This window comes from Myxocyprinus asiaticus, chromosome 34 (assembly GCF_019703515.2).
Source record: "Myxocyprinus asiaticus isolate MX2 ecotype Aquarium Trade chromosome 34, UBuf_Myxa_2, whole genome shotgun sequence".
Lineage (NCBI taxonomy): Eukaryota > Metazoa > Chordata > Actinopteri > Cypriniformes > Catostomidae > Myxocyprinus > Myxocyprinus asiaticus.
Window position 1 is genome coordinate 41,296,773 of NC_059377.1, and position 16,676 is coordinate 41,313,448.

Consider the following 16,676-nt stretch of genomic DNA (forward strand, 5'->3'; position numbering starts at 1 on the left):
GCCTGCGATCTACTAACGAGCAGTGCCTTGTTGTACCAACACAAAGAGGACCAAAACACATTCCCAGACTTTTGGTTTCATCGTACAACATTGGTGGAATGACCTTCCCAACTCCATCCGTGAAGCTGACTCACTTTCTGTCTTCAAAAAACGGCTAAAAGCATCTTTTCCATGAGCACTTAACCAGTCACAAAAAAAATAATAATTCTTGTTGCAGTTTAATCTGTCTTGAATACTAATATTCTGATGCTAGTGAAACTTTGTAATGCAGCACTTTTCGTACCACTGTCTCCTTAAGATGGTTCCCTTATAATGTATTCCTCTTTTGTAAGTCGCTTTGGATAAAAGCGTCTGCCAAATGAATAAATGTAAATGTAATTTATATCCTGCAACACCTCGAAAGGCCTGGGACTTATGCAAGGATCCTATTTGTGGACAATACCATCTGATCTTCTCTCAACCAAACTGACCCAGCTCTCTGTGCCCACCCCAATCTGTCGATGGATCACCAGCTTTCTGACTGATAGGCAGCAGCTAGTGAGACTGGGGAAACTCACATCCGGGACCCTCACTATTAGCACTGGTGCTTCTCAGGGATGCGTTCTCTCTCCACTGCTCTTCTCCTTGTACACACATGACTGCAAAAGACCCCACTGTCAAGCTCCTGAAGTTTGCAGACGACACCACGGTCATCGGCCTCATCCGCGACGGTGATGAGACTGCATATAGATGGGAGGTTGATCAGTCACAACAACCTTGAGCTGAACACACTCAAATCCCCTGCCCCAGCCTGTTAAAGTAAAAGAAACTGTGATATATGATTTACTTTGAGATTGTGTGTGTTTGTTGTGGTGTGGACATACAGTATTATTTTATTTGTGCAGGTCTGAAAAAAGGTCTTAAAAAGTCTTAGATTTGACTTTAAAAACTCTGCAGCAACCCTGCATCCTCTCATTTCTGTGCATTCTTGTTCTGAATCGTGGCATGTTTATAAGTTATATTTGACAAATAATTAAAAAAAAAAGCTCTGTTTTAGTCTTTCCCATTCATTATCTATAGTTGGTCATGACTGTGAACAGTAAAGGTATCACTTTTTCTTTTTTCTTTTTTTTTTTTTTTACAACCACTTAGACTTATCGAATCAAGTCCACGTTTTTTGTGTGTGTTCAGATGGTTAGTAGAGGAAAAGTCACCAAGTCTTGTATCAGATATCAGATAAAGGACATTTTTTTTATTAAATCGGCAAAAGTGATTTTGGTCAAAAATGACCGACCAGTACAGGAAGATTAATACAGTAGAGCTGGGATCATATTAATTGAAAGCAGACAAATGGGACTCAGACCTTAACGAGGTTTATTTGGTCCTAACAGGTCTTGACGTTAAGACTACGGCTTCAGATTAGGTGTCTTGTAAAGACACAAACATGAACTGATTGATTGTTTGATTGATGTCCTGCAGGAAGTGTTGGCCAGAGGAGTTCTGCTGCCTTTAATTAACCAGTTGAGTGACCCGGATTACATCAACCAGTTCATTATCTGGATGGTGAGACAGATGATGCTCTGTTACTTTATTTAATGTGAATTTATTTTCTTTCTTGTTGTTTTTGATGATATGAGTATGATCAGGTGTTTAACTGCATTTTAAAGTTTTGTATTAGATTTTTTAATGTATTATGTTAATCAGTATTTCTAGTTTGTCTTGACCATTTTTCACCCTCTGTCTGATCCTTTGAATTAAACAGGCTGTTTTTTGCTACTGGACCTTTAAGACGACTATATGTAAATGATGTGATTGACTAGCCTCTTTTGCATGTGTGACTACATGTTACAAACTCTTTTCCTATTTTTGTATAACATGATCCTTTTTATAAGATTTGTGTTTGTTTAAGCAGATCCGTGACTCAAGCTGTAACTATGAGGCCTTCTTGAACATCTTAAAGTTGACAGACAAACCGGCCGAGCTGGAGGCCGTCAAAGACAAAGTCCTGGAAGAGCTTCAGTATTTGCGATCTCTGGACACCGCTGGAGATGGTACACTAACATGCACACACACTCCCTTCCCCTCTCAGAAACAATACTGTTTGCACACACACTTAAACAGTTCATGGAAAATAAACACGGGAATCTGTGGTTTATTTGGGAAAGTATGACATCAAGTTTAGGGCTTCAGAATAACAAACACTGTTTACTCCATCTGTATTTCTCTCTACATCTCTGACTTTCAGATATCAACATAATAAAGAATCAAATCAACAGTTTGCTTTTTGTGAAGAAAGTCTGTGAAACAAGAGTACAGAGGCTACAGTCAGGGAAGGTAAACAAATGCCAACTGTTTAATTTCCATTTCTTGTATTATGATTCATGAATATTCATTTAAGACGTTCATTCTTGGGATGTACATTTCTGAGGAATTTTCATAGTCGATTGTCTTAACTGATTAATTGATTGTTAATTTTAATGTTAATAGTTAATACCTCAAAATGCATATGGAGGAATCCAAATATAATGTGCACATAGCCTGACTGCAGTTTAAATAAATATACTTAAGAACTGCCAGTAATGGTATTTTCAGTCTGCTGTATTTTAATGTATTTTTGTTGAAGTCTGAATTTAATTAGTTTAGTTTACTATTAATTTGCAGATAATACTGATATGACTCTTTCTTAAATTAAACTTTAATTTGTAGGTCATAATAAATTCCAAACATACATTTTGACTTAATTATTAAAATATTATTTTAATTTTTAAAATAATTTAAATATTAAAATCATTAATAATAATGTTAAGAAAAATACAAATATGACTTTCTCAAGTTGACTTTGAATTTTTAATTATAATTAAATTATTAAAATATTATTTTAACTTTTAAAATAATTTAAACTATTAACAACATTATTAAAATGTTGATGGAAAGTATATATATGACTTCCTCATGTTACATTTTTTTTTTTTTTTGTGGGTCACAACATTACTTTGGACTTTACATTTTTTTAATATAATTTAATTACTTAGATATTCATTTAACTTTAAAAAAAAAATATATATATATATATATATATATATATATATATATATATATATATATATATATATATATATATATATACAGGTGCATCTCAATACATTAGAATGTCGTGGAAAAGTTCATTTATTTCAGTAATTCAACTCAAATTGTGAAACTCATGTATTAAATAAATTCAGTGCACACAGACTGAAGTAGTTTAAGTCTTTGGTTCTTTTAATTGTGATGATTTTGGCTCACATTTAACAAAAACCCACCAATTCACTATCTCAAATAATTAGAATACATCATAAGACCAATAAAAAAAACATTTTTAGTGAATTGTTGGCCTTCTGGAAAGTATGTTCATTTACTGTATATGTACTCAATACTTGGTAGGGGCTCCTTTTGCTTTAATTACTGCCTCAATTCGGCGTGGCATGGAGGTGATCAGTTTGTGGCACTGCTGAGGTGGTATGGAAGCCCAGGTTTCTTTGACAGTGGCCTTCAGTTCATCTGCATTTTTTGGTCTCTTGTTTCTCATTTTCCTCTTGACAATACCCCATAGATTCTCTATGAGGTTCAGGTCTGGTGAGTTTGCTGGCCAGTCAAGCACACCAACACCATGGTCATTTAACCAACTTTTGGTGCTTTTGGCAGTGTGGGCAGGTGCCAAATCCTGCTAGAAAATGAAATCAGCATCTTTAAAAAGCTGGTCAGCAGAAGGAAGCATGAAGTGCTCCAAAATTTCTTGGTAAACGGGTGCAGTGACTTTGGTTTTCAAAAAACACAATGGACCAACACCAGCACATGACATTGCACCCCAAATCATCACAGACTGTGGAAACTTAACACTGGACTTCAAGCAACTTGGGCTATGAGCTTCTCCACCCTTCCTCCAGACTCTAGGACCTTGGTTTCCAAATGAAATACAAAACTTGCTCTCATCTGAAAAGAGGACTTTGGACCACTGGGCAACAGTCCAGTTCTTCTCCTTAGCCCAGGTAAGACGCCTCTGACGTTGTCTGTGGTTCAGGAGTGGCTTAACAAGAGGAATACGACAACTGTAGCCAAATTCCTTGACACGTCTGTGTGTGGTGGCTCTTGATGCCTTGACCCCAGCCTCAGTCCATTCCTTGTGAAGTTCACCCAAATTCTTGAATCGATTTTGCTTGACAATTCTCATAAGGCTGCGGTTCTCTCGGTTGGTTGTGCATCTTTTTCTTCCACACTTTTTCCTTCCACTCAACTTTCTGTTAACATGCTTGGATACAGCACTCTGTGAACAGCCAGCTTCTTTGGCAATGAATGTTTGTTGCTTACCCTCCTTGTGAAGGGTGTCAGTGATTGTCTTCTGGACAACTGTCAGATCAGCAGTCTTCCCCATGATTGTGTAGCCTAGTGAACCAAACTGAGAGACCATTTTGAAGGCTCAGGAAACCTTTGCAGGTGTTTTGAGTTGATTAGCTGATTGGCATGTCACCATATTCTAATTTTTTGAGATAGTGAATTGGTGGGTTTTTGTTAAATGTTAGCCAAAATCATCACAATTAAAAGAACCAATGACTTAAACTACTTCAGTCTGTGTGCATTGAATTTATTTTATACACGAGTTTCACAATTTGAGTTGAATTACTGAAATAAATGAACTTTTCCACGACATTCTAATTTATTGAGATGCACCTGTATATATATATATATATATATATATATATATATATATATATATATATATATATATATATATATATATATATATATAAAATTATTTTTTTCTCTCCCCTTTTCTTCCCAATTTGGAATGCCCAATTCCCAATGTGCTCTAAATCCTCGTGGTGGTGTAGTGACTCGCCTCAATCTGGGTGGTGGAGGATGAATCTCAGTTGCCTCTGCGTCTGAGACCGTCAATCCGCGCATCTTATCATGTGGCTTTTTGAGCGCGTTACCGCGGAGACATAGCACGTGTAGAGGCCCACGCTATTCTCCGCAGCATCCACGCACAACTCACCACGCACCCCACCGAGAGCGAGAACCACATTATAGCGACCACGAGGAGGTTACCCCATGTGACTCTTCCCTCCCTAGCAACCGGGCCAATTTGGTTGCTTAGGAGGCCTGGCTGGAGTCACTTAGCACACCCTGGATTCGAACCTGCGACTCCAGGGGTGGTAGTCAGCGTCAATACTCGCTAAGCTACCCAGACCCCAACTTTTAAAATAATTTAAACTAGTAACAACATTTATCGATCATTACTCTTTAACAACCCTAATCTCTTCTGTTATTATCACGTCATTAGAGAGACAGTAAAAAAGAACAAACCCTCTATATATCTACAGCTTTTTTACAGACTCTTATTCTACACCTTCAACACAAAAAACTCTTAACATTTGTTTTTGCCAAACAGGAAGTCGATGCTTTAAAACTTGCTGCTAATTTTGGGAAATTGTGTGTGATTCCGTTGGAACATATCCTAGTGCATAACATCGCACTTCAGTTCTTCATGGGTGAGTCAAAAAAGATGGACGCAAACTGTCTTCTGAAACACTGCATTATCAGCTCACCCCACATTACTCTCTCTGTTTCAAGACTACATGCAGCACATGGGTGCACAGGCGGTTCTGTTCTTCTGGCTGACGGTGGAGGGGTATCGGGTCACAGCGCAGCAGCAGCTGGAGGTGTTACGGAGCAGTCAGAGAGACGGAAAGAGGCAGAGCAGCCAGACCACCAAAGGGCTACTGAGAGCCGCCGCACTGGGCATCTATGACCAGTACCTGTCTGAAAAGGTGAGCAGCAGCATAGGTTTCCAAAATCTGAAAACTCCAGTCTGATTGGCTGGCTTCATTTTGGAGAGTCTGAGTGAACAGGTTTTTATCAGTTTGCCGAGAAATGAAGTTGTGTTAGATAGTTTCTTGTCTAATTGGGCAGTCCTTGGCCAGAATAAGCTACAATGTGGACCAGATTTTATTCTCGTAGCCAAAAGTCTGGCACTGTTTATTGGGATTGGTGGGCGCAAATCCATGCGGTGGTGATTGAAAGGTGCTCTCTCCAATCAGGCCTCTCCCAGAGTGCAGATGGACGAAGCATCTGTTGCCAGATTGGCTCAAAAACTCAACAGTGAGGATCCCACACCTGAGATATTCGATGAGATCCAGAGAAAGGTATTAAATAACTGAGAAAAGTGTCAATTGTAGAATTCTGTTTGGATCTACTACCATTGTGTACATTTTTTCTGTTCTATCTTCTGTAATATATTGTATAATTTATTCAAAATTTGTTTTGTTTTTCATTCTGCAAAGAGGGTCAATGTGAAGTTGATCGTTTAGATGCTGTCTTGATATATAAAACGGCAAATAATTCAGGAGCACAGTTCTCAGATTGTTGTAGTTGATTGTAGCCTGCATAAAGAAAATGGCATGCAGATGCCCCCTCAAAATATGTACTTTAATGTAAATTCTATTATTCAAAATTAATCTAAATAAAAAAAAAAAATGCAAAAATCTATTTTTGTTATTATTGTGCAGCCCTAACTGTAACTGTTACAATTAGCAAAATATTAAAGTAAATGTTGAAAATGAAAATTCTGTCTTCACTTTCTGTTTATTTTATTTATTTTCGTGGAACACAAGATTTTTTTTTTTGGAAAGGTCTTCAAATATTTTCACCATATAATGAAAGTAAATAGTGATCAATGTACAATATACAGCACTCAAATGTTGGGCTGGGTATTGACACAGATTTCCCGATTCGATTCAGATGCTTCTGCATCTTATCACGTGGCTTTTTGAGCGCGTTACCGCGGAGACATAGCGCGTGTGGAGGCTTCACGCCATCCACCGCGGCATCCACGCTCAACTCACTGAGAGCGAGAACCACATTATAGCGACCACGAGGAGGTTAACCCATGTGACTCTACCCTCCCTAGCCAATTTGGTTGCTTAGGAGACCTGTCTGGAGTCACTCAGCAAGCCCTGGGATTCGAACTAGCGAACTCCAGGGTTGGTAGCCAGTGTCTTTTTACCACTGAGCTACCCAGGCCCCCTTTATTGCACTTAATTTAATTAACCAAAAAATGACATTCTACACTTTTTTTTTTTTTTAATCAAAACTAGATAAGACTATCATGATTTTAAATCTACCTCTCTCTGTTCATGTTTGCTGAGCTTCTTCATCTGCAAATGTATAACATAAATTAGCCTATGGCATTAAAATAAATCTAGATGGCAATCGATTAAAGTCAAATTACGCAATATTAACATATTGATTAGTTCAGTTGGTGTTTTAGGTCGTTAAAAGTTCTGTTCTATACTATTTAATGCGGGACATAATAACCGATAGTTAAGATTGCGATGCATTAGATTATAATGATTATATGATTATTCAGAATATATAATAGGGGAGATATATATATATATATATATATATATATATATATGTATATGTATTACTGACCTTTAGATTTTTTTCTCCAGATGTGAACGTATTATCATCGTGTTTTCTGGACACGTCTTCTAGGATTTCATAAAGAACATTTGATCGTGGCAATCACCTCCCGACTCGTGTTCTCCTTCACCGTCCCGTCATTAATTTTCAATATACACCAGTTGATGTAGGAATAAAGAGACGAGACACAAGCATGTAGTTAAGTCAAGCTTTACCGCAAGCTTTACTCAATAATAGGGAGCGTGAATACCGAAAGCACAAGTAAACTTCGCGCTGGAGGTCGAACATTACCAAGTGCCGCTAGACTTGGTTTTTTCTTTAATCACATTCTTTCTGGATATATCAGAAATTCCATCTTCATGCCAATAGTGTTTAACACTGCTTAACATGTGGTTAATTATTGCATTAAGGGCTGTTAAAGGGTGTTGTGCTTGTGATGGAGCGTTAGTGGAGCGCTCTTGGAGCGAGAGAAAGCAATGGCGCTCCTCACTCTGCTTCCGCTCTGCTCACATACTCTTGACACATGCTCAAATTCGCAACTGTCTCTTTAAGGAAACTGGCAGTTCTGTAAATGAGTGCATGTTAACGAGAGAGACTCGAATGACTTCTTTACCTTAGTAATGCCATTAGTGATGAGATTTTGTTTTGTAGTTTTTGATGAACAATTGACTAAAGAACAGAGAGGATATTCAAAAATACATTCTTTCTTTGTTTCTCAGGTGTACGATCTGATGTTGAGGGATGAGAGGTATTATCCATCTTTTAAGCAGCACCCATTGTATATACGGATGCTGGCTGAGCTGGACATGCTCAAGGAACCCAGTTACAGGGGTTCTGATGACGGGGACGTAGGTGAGATACCCACACGGTATCAAATGTTTCATGAAAGACACAACGAGTCCGTTTACCATCATCTTCTGTATTAATCTGTTTCTTTCTGTTCTTCCAGAGTCATTCAACGGCTCTCCAACAGGAAGCATTAATTTAGTATGTCAAAGCTATCTATATATACATACCAAATATGATCAGTGCACTGTGTTGAAGTGTGTTTTTGATGCATGTCTGTGTTTTATAGTCATTAGATGATCTCAGCAGTGGGAGTGTGGATGAATCTGCTCAGCTTCATGCGTTTATCTCTGATACAGGTGAGAGTTTGAACTAATAACAACTGTTTTAAGATATAAATACAATTTCAGTAGTAGCTAACCAGACAGGATGCGTCAGGTTTCCAGTATAAAGTAATTAATCTGTCTACAGAGTCACCAGTATCATATACAGGGTTCGTACAAGGTGCTTGGGACAGTGGTGGCTTGGCGGCATGATACGGCACCCCTGGCGCAGATAGGGTCAAGGGCCTTGCTCAAGGGCCCAACAGTGGCATCTCGGTGGTGCTGGGGCTTGAACCCCCGACCTTCTGATCAGTAACCCAGAGCCTTAACCGCTGAGCCACCACTGCCTGTACCAAATTAAATAATAAAAGAAAGAACAACAGCCAAGTTGTCCTTTATGAATAAAAATGAATGTCAACATGTTATAAAATGTTTACCCTCAGTGTTTATTGGCAGAAACTGAACTGAAAATTTCTATATTGTGTAAGTTGGAAAGTCAACATTTTTTGAGAATGACCCATTTGCAGTTTGGGTCAGTTCCTCACTTTAGACAACATGGAACAGCACATGAGTCATATCCTTGAATACAGTTTACTGACCCAGTTATTCACTTTTGTTGGAAAGTGAAATGTGTTTTAAGGGAGCACACTACAATTGAACATCAGTTTCATCATGAATGAACCAAGAATTGTTTCTGTGTAGTTAAAGATGCACATTGAGATATGTTGTACTTGTAATAAGTGGTGTTTTATAAAAATAAATTAACTGAATGAATAAAATACTTTTATTTAAAACAAACATCTCGAGCATAGTCCTTGAAAACAAATAAAAATGTGCTTGAAAAGTCCTTGAATTTACCTTTGAAGCATCTGTATGAACCCTGCATATATCATCAGAACATATTTGATGTTTGATATATAGCCTTGTGGAGAGTGATTTTAGATTAATGTAATTGTGGGCAGAGCTACCAGATGTGACGCAACAAATAAAACTGAGCGACTAGTGACGGATCAGGATGGTTGATTAGTCGTCCAACAACTGACTTGCCAGTTTGTGAGGTCAACTAGTGAGTTTTAGATATTGTACTTTATCAAGCTATTACATACAGTATATATTGGGGGTTTTTTCCCTTTAAATGGTAGATTAAAAAAAGTAGATTAACCTAGACCTAAACTAGTAAAGATTCTTAGCGTGCAAAAACTTTCTCAGATACATTTTGTCTTTATTAAAGCACAGCTTTGGTAAAAAACGGATTGGCCCCATTCACTTCCATTGTAAGTGCCTCACTGGAACCCAGATTTTTTGCTTCTTATAAAGAAAAGGAGGGATGAGTCGGTTGTAATCAACATTGACCCCATTTCCATCTGGTATTACGATTCTTCTCGGGTGATCCGACCGCATGTGGTCAGGTGAGACACATTGCTGTTTACACCTGGTCACTTAAATGTACACTATATTGCCAAAAGTATTCGCTCATCTGCCTTTAGACACATATGAACTTAAGTGACATCCCATTCTTAATCCATAGGGTTTAATATGACGTCGGCCCACCCTTTGCAGCTATAACAGCTTCAACTCTTCTGGGAAGGCTTTCCACAAGGTTTAGGAGTGTGTTTATGGGAATTTTTGACCATTCTTCCAGAAGCGCATTTGTGAGGTCAGACACTGATGTTGGACGAGAAGGCCTGGCTCGCAGTCTTCGCTCTAATTCATCCCAAAGGTGCTCTATCGGGTTGAGGTCAGGACTCTGTGCAGGCCAGTCAAGTTCTTCCACACCAAACTCGCTCATCCATGTCTTTATGGACCTTGCTTTGTGCACTGGTGCGCAGTCATGTTGGAACAGGAAGGGGCCATCCCCAAACTGTTCCCACAAAGTTGGGAGCATGGAATTGTCCAAATTCTCTTGGTATACTGAAGCATTCAGAGTTCCTTTCACTGGAACTAAGGGGCCAAGCCCAGCTCCTGAAAAACAAGCCCACACCATAATCCCCCCTCCACCAAACTTCACAGTTGGCACAATGCAGTCAGACAAGTACCGTTCTCCTGGCAACCGCCAAACCCAGACTCGTCCATCAGATTGCCAGATGGAGAAGCGTGATTCGTCACTCCAGAGAACGCGTCTCCACTGCTCTAGAGTCCAGTGGCGGCGTGCTTTACACCACTGCATCCGACGCTTTGCATTGCACTTGGTGATGTATGGCTTGGATGCAGCTGCTCGGCCATGGAAACCCATTCCATGAAGCTCTCTACGCACTGTTCTTGAGCTAATCTGAAGGCCACATGAACTTTGGAGGTCTGTAGCGATTGACTCTGAAAAAAGTTGGCGACCTCTGCGCACTATGCGCCTCAGCATCCGCTGACCCCGCTCTGTCATTTTACGTGGCCTACCACTTTGTGGCTGAGTTGCTGTCATTCCCAATCGTTTCCACTTAGTTATAATACCACTGACAGTTGACTATGGAATATTTAGTAGCGAGGAAATTTCATGACTGGACTTGTTGCTCAGGTGGCATCCTATCACAGTACCACGCTAGAATTCACTGAGCTCCTGAGAGCGGCCCATTCTTTCACAAATGTTTGTAGAAGCAGTCTGCATGCCTAGGTGCTTCATTTTATACACCTGTGACCATGGAAGTGACTGGAACACCTGAATTCAATTATTTGGATGGGTGAGAGAATACTTTTGGCAATATAGTGTATCTCCTGTGACCACTTGTGTTCAGATTTGGAGGGGAGGGTCTCTATTTCATGATGACATAAATCAGTGACTATGTCAGTGTGCTACTGCATGATATTAAAGCGCAACAAAGAAAGCACGAAATAAACGGTGCACTGTTTCTTCCAGATGAGGTTGAAACTTAATCTAAGCACAAACGCAACGTCAAGCAGAATTCTCCGTTATTTTAGTGATTTACCTGTTTTAAAGGAGCTTCAGGTGTTCGTGTTTGTCATCTGTGTTGATATCAGACACACCAAAGAAGATCCATGACGCTCTCGTGATTGTGTATGTCTCCGCTTTTTACATTTTTCCAATCGGACGGTTATTTCCTTTTAAAGCCGCTCGTAAAAGGAAAAGTTTAAACTCTTGTTTTAGTTCAGCGGTTGATTGACAGGTGAGGGGTGGTGCTTCACTGCTGTCTCTCTTCTCTAGTCATCACTTCACTTCACTTCAATTTTCAAGCCCCATTTATTTGGAGGACACTTTGTGTTTTCATTCTTTATTGTGTGACTTATCATTCCATCTCAGTTGATTTTTTTTATGTTCATTTTTTCTCCTGTCATCCCTCCGTTGCTTTGTCTCCTGTCATCCTCTCTCTGCTGTCTTGTATTGTCCTGTCTCTCCTTTCTTTCTATTTTCATGTTGTCTATCTCTTTAATCCCCCTGCTGGCTCCTGCATCATCGTTTCCATCGCTCCTGTTGCCTCTGTCTCACTCTCTCGCTCCCTGTCAGACTGCTGGTTCTCAGTAGCTGATGCTTTTCTAAACCACCTTCCTGTGGCAGGCGTTTGTAACGATCATGGGAAGACCTACGCCCTCTACACCATCACCGTCATCCGCAAGAACTCAGACGGCAGTGAGGACACCTGGAAGACGTACCGTCGCTACAGCAATTTTCATGACTTCCACATGCGCATCATAGAGCAGGTGAGTGAATCAAGGGAGAATTGACTCTTCACACTGATTCACAACTGATTTTCTAGAGGATTTCAAACCACCTCCAAATGTGGTTGAATTGGTTTGATATCAGATTTCAAAATGTAATGCCAGAAATGGCCAGGCCCAATCTGAATATGCAGACTTTTTCTGCAATTTGCAGACATCCGTGAAATGGATTTAAACATGTTTAACAAGCTAAGAGTACTACACTCTCATTGGTAGCTAAAAGCATTATCAGAATATTTAATAAACTAACATGCATGGGATGAAAGGATGCATAGAACTGATTTCTTCTGTTTTTGTGTGTATCTCATACTGAATTGTTTAAAATTTTCAAACAAAATCTAACATTAAACAAAGGCAATCGGAGTAAATGCAAATTACAGTTTTTAAATGATAATGCTATTTATTGAAGTAAAAAAAGTTATCCAATACCAACTGGGCCTGTGTGGAAAAAGTATTTGCCCCCCAGTTACTCCCCAAATCTATGAAACTGCATTCATAATGGGGTTCAGCTGGACTAGACACACCCAGACCGGAATACTGCCAGTCCTGTTCAATCAAATCAACACCTAAATACAACTTTTTCAGCAGCATGAAGTTGGCTAAAAGGTCACACCCAGTAGCACACTATGCCAAGGTCGAAAGAAATTCCAGAAATGATGAAGAAAAAGGTGATTGAAATACATCTGTCGGGGAAGGTTTACAAAGCTATTTCAAAGGCTTTGGGACTCCAAAGAACCACAGTGAGAGCCATTATCTCCAAATGGAGAAAACTTGCCACAGTAGTGAACCTTCCCAGAAGTGGCCGACCTTTTAAATGTCCTCTAAGAGCACAGCAACGACTCAAAAAAAAAAAAAAAAAAAAAAAAAGCCGCAAAAAAGAAGTCACAAAAAAGCCGCCAAGGACAACATCCAAAGAACTGCAGGCCTCTCTCGCATCAATAAAGGTCACTGTTCATGACTCCACTATCAGAAAGACACTGGACAAAAATGCCATCCATGGAAGAGTGGCGAGGCAAATACCACTGCTAACCCAGACGAACATTAAGGCTCATCTGAATTTTGCCAAAACACACCTTGATGATCCTCAAACCTGTTCTGTGGACTGATGAGTTGAAAGTGGAACTGTTTGGAAGACCGGGGTCCCGTTACATCTGCCGTAAATCAAACACAGAATTCCACAAAAAGAACATCATACCTCCAGTCAAGCATGGTGGTGGTAGTGTGATGGTGTGGGGATGCTTTGCTGCTTCAGGGCGACTTGCAATAATTAAGGGAAATATGAATTCTGCTCTCTACCAGAAAATCCTAAAGGAGAATGTCCGGTCATCAGTCCGTGAATTGAAGCTCAAGCGCAACTGGATTATGCAGCAAGACAATGATCCAAAGCATAGGAGTAAGTCCACCTCTGAATGGCTCAAAAGAAGCTAAATTAAAGTTTTGGAGTGGCCTAGTCAAAGTCCTGACTTGAACCCAATTGAGATGCTGTGGCAGGACCTTAAATGGGCAGTTCATCCTCAAACTCTCCAATGTGGCTGAACTAAAGCAGTTCTACAAAGAAAATTTCCACCACAACGTTGTGAAAGACTGATCTCTAGTTATCAGAAGCGTTTGCAGTTGTTGCTGCTAAAGGTGGCACAAACAGCTATTGTGTTTAAGGGGGCAGTTAGTTTTTCGCATGGGTGGTATAGGTGTTGGATAACTTTTTTGTTTCAATAAAAAAAAAATATATATATATATGAAAACTGTATTTTGTGTTTACTCAGGTTGCCTTTGTTTTATGTTATGTCTCGTTTGAATTTAGTATGAAAAATAGAAGAAATCAGGAAGGGGGCAAATACTTTTTCACAGCACTGTAAATGACAGGTGTTCGAATTCTGCAGAAATGTGCACATCTGGATATGCCTAAAATTTTGATTTGGGCTGCCAGTGTGAACAAAGCCAAATTTCTCTTGTAATGGACCTAAGTTAGATTAGTGCCATATTACATTTTTGATAGAAATACATTGTTTAATGTTTAACATTAAATGCGTCTTTCCCAAAAAAAACTCCAGAAAACACGAGTTGTGAATTAGATATGATCTAATTTTCTAATTAGATATGAAAATAAATGGGACCTTTATATGTTGCCATTTCACATCAGCATAAAAGTCAATATACCCTCTTCCCTGACTAAGGTCAATTGGGTTTGATGGATTTGACCTACATTAATCTGTGTTCTCTGTCGTCTTAGTTTGAGAGCCTTGCACCAATTCTCAAGCTTCCTGGCAAAAAGACCTTTAACAACATGGACAGGGAGTTTTTGGAGAAAAGAAAGAAGGATTTGAACACGTATCTACAGGTGAGTCAGATCAGGCTGTGTATTTATTTTGGGATGTGCTGGCTCAGGTGTTCTGAAGATCCAGGTGTGCTTAGAGATGAGTTGTCTTACAGCTGCTGCTGAATCCAGAGATGATGAAGGCCTGTCCCATGCTCATACCATACGTCAATGACTTCCTGGAAAACAAAGCGTACAGCAAAGGCAAAGGAGACTTTGCACGCAAGGTGAGAACCGCCACATACCCACTTAAACAAGCTGTCATGCGGGACATTGAAGGAATATTTGAGGTGTTCTGTAATGTCTAGGAGGGCTGGATGATAAAGATAAAATTATATAAAAATCATATCTTGATATCTTTAACCTATCTACACTATATGGGCAAAAGTTTGTGGACACCCCCTTCTAATTAACGAATTTGGTTACTCCATTAAATCCAGTAAAGAAAAATCTTAATGTTTCTTTATGTAATGGCTTGGGCTTTGTGTGCTTCCAAATTTGTGGCAACTGTTTGGGGATAACCCTTTTCAGTTCCAGCATGACAATGCCTCTGTGAACAAAGTGAGGTCCATAAAAAAATGGTTTACTGTGTCTGATGCGGAAGAAATGGACTGGCCTGCACAAAGCCCAGACCTGAACCCCACTGAACACTTTTGGCGTGAACTGGAACAGCAACTGTAAGTCAGGCCCCATCGACCAACATCAGTTCCTGACCTCACTGATAGCCTTGTGTCTGAATGAGAGCAAATCCCTGCAGCCATGTTACTACATACAGTATAGTGGAAAGCCTTCCTAAAAGAGTGGAAGCTGTTATTACAGCAAAGGGGGAAAATGATGCCTAAGGTTTTGAAATCAAATGTTCATCAAGCACATATGGTGTCCACAAACTTTTGGCCATATAGTGTATAAACAGGGATGCAAAATGCTCACCTTTCAGCTAAAGTCACCTTTTTTTAAGCAAATTTTTTTCAATTTTGATTATTAAATCACTTGAAACCGGTACTTTACGCATAATCACCAAAAAAAAAAGTACAACATGCAAATCAACTGAAAATATAACCCTGAAACACCGGCTATGACTTTCTGAGTTTGCACCCATGTACATAAATATATTGAGTTCCCACGGTCATGGAAAACCTGGATATATCAGGACATTTTATAAAATTGTCATTTCCATGTCATAGAAATTTATTAAATTCTTAAAAAGTCCTGGAAATTTCTGTTGTTAATACGTTTTGTTTTTTTAAGTTATGCTAAGCTCTAAAATATTTCATTAGCTAAATATTGCACTTTATAAATGCATTGGCTATAAAATCCAGTCATGAGCGACTGGAAAAATCTTGGAAAAGTCATGGAATGATCATGGAAATGTATTGGTCAGAAGGTGTGGGAATGCTGTATATATGTACCAACATTAAAACCACCTGACTAATATTGTGCAGGTCCCCCTCGTGCCGCCAAAACAGCGCCAACCCGCATCTCAGAATAGCTTTCTGATACTATATTCTCACCACAATTGTACAGAACGGTTCTTCACAACTGTATCAGAGTAGCTGTTTAAATACGTTGTAGTACTCTCATAGGCTCTCAGTACAGTAACTTGGTGATGTCCAGTGATGAACTCAAACTTATGCTAGCATTCAGTGGATGGAGACCGCACAGAGCTGTTGTCTGGTTTTGTAAATGTGTCCTGTTCTCTGGACTTGGACAGATGGACACGTTTGTGAATCCTCTCCGGAGCTCCATGCGGAATGTGTCCAATGCCGTAAAGTCACTGCCGGACAGCCTGGCCGAGGGAGTGTCCAAAGTCTCAGCTGACATGGGCCGCAGATCCGAGAAACTTGGCCAGGACATGAGACACTCCATATTTAAGGTAGAGCACACCTAGAGATTCAACAACAAAAAGTTGCCGTTTGTCCTTTCAAATATCAAAGATCCCAAGGACACTCGGGCTCTCATGTTGGCTGTTCATTTAGTTGACAATTTCTTTACCATAACTGAGAAATTTTGTCTCTCCCAATATTTTCATATGGTAGGCCGAGCAGGTGCTTAATTATATTGCATGTGGTCAGAAAGGAAGTTTCTGTGCTCATCAGACATTATTCAGCACTTTTATTGTCGTTTATGTATCATTAACTCCAGGTGTGTGT

At 39.4% G+C, this 16,676-nt stretch overlaps 1 protein-coding gene across 5 annotated transcripts in view; it reads left to right on the forward strand.

Moving 5' to 3' along the window:
• snx13 (sorting nexin 13) overlaps positions 1 to 16,676 on the forward strand; it is a 51,157-nt gene that overhangs the window by 24,267 nt on the left and 10,214 nt on the right. The window contains exons 9-21 of one of the 5 annotated variants that reach the window (XM_051670960.1): positions 1,459 to 1,542; positions 1,871 to 2,030; positions 2,225 to 2,313; positions 5,405 to 5,504; positions 5,587 to 5,783; positions 6,054 to 6,158; positions 8,160 to 8,292; positions 8,390 to 8,427; positions 8,516 to 8,585; positions 12,001 to 12,194; positions 14,443 to 14,550; positions 14,643 to 14,753; positions 16,238 to 16,399. In XM_051670960.1, coding sequence (XP_051526920.1) covers positions 1,459 to 1,542; positions 1,871 to 2,030; positions 2,225 to 2,313; positions 5,405 to 5,504; positions 5,587 to 5,783; positions 6,054 to 6,158; positions 8,160 to 8,292; positions 8,390 to 8,427; positions 8,516 to 8,585; positions 12,001 to 12,194; positions 14,443 to 14,550; positions 14,643 to 14,753; positions 16,238 to 16,399 — 1,551 coding nt within the window. The remainder of the gene's footprint in view (positions 1 to 1,458; positions 1,543 to 1,870; positions 2,031 to 2,224; positions 2,314 to 5,404; positions 5,505 to 5,586; positions 5,784 to 6,053; positions 6,159 to 8,159; positions 8,293 to 8,389; positions 8,428 to 8,515; positions 8,586 to 12,000; positions 12,195 to 14,442; positions 14,551 to 14,642; positions 14,754 to 16,237; positions 16,400 to 16,676) is intronic. The other 4 variants (XM_051670962.1, XM_051670961.1, XM_051670964.1 and 1 more) reach the window with 4 other exon arrangements.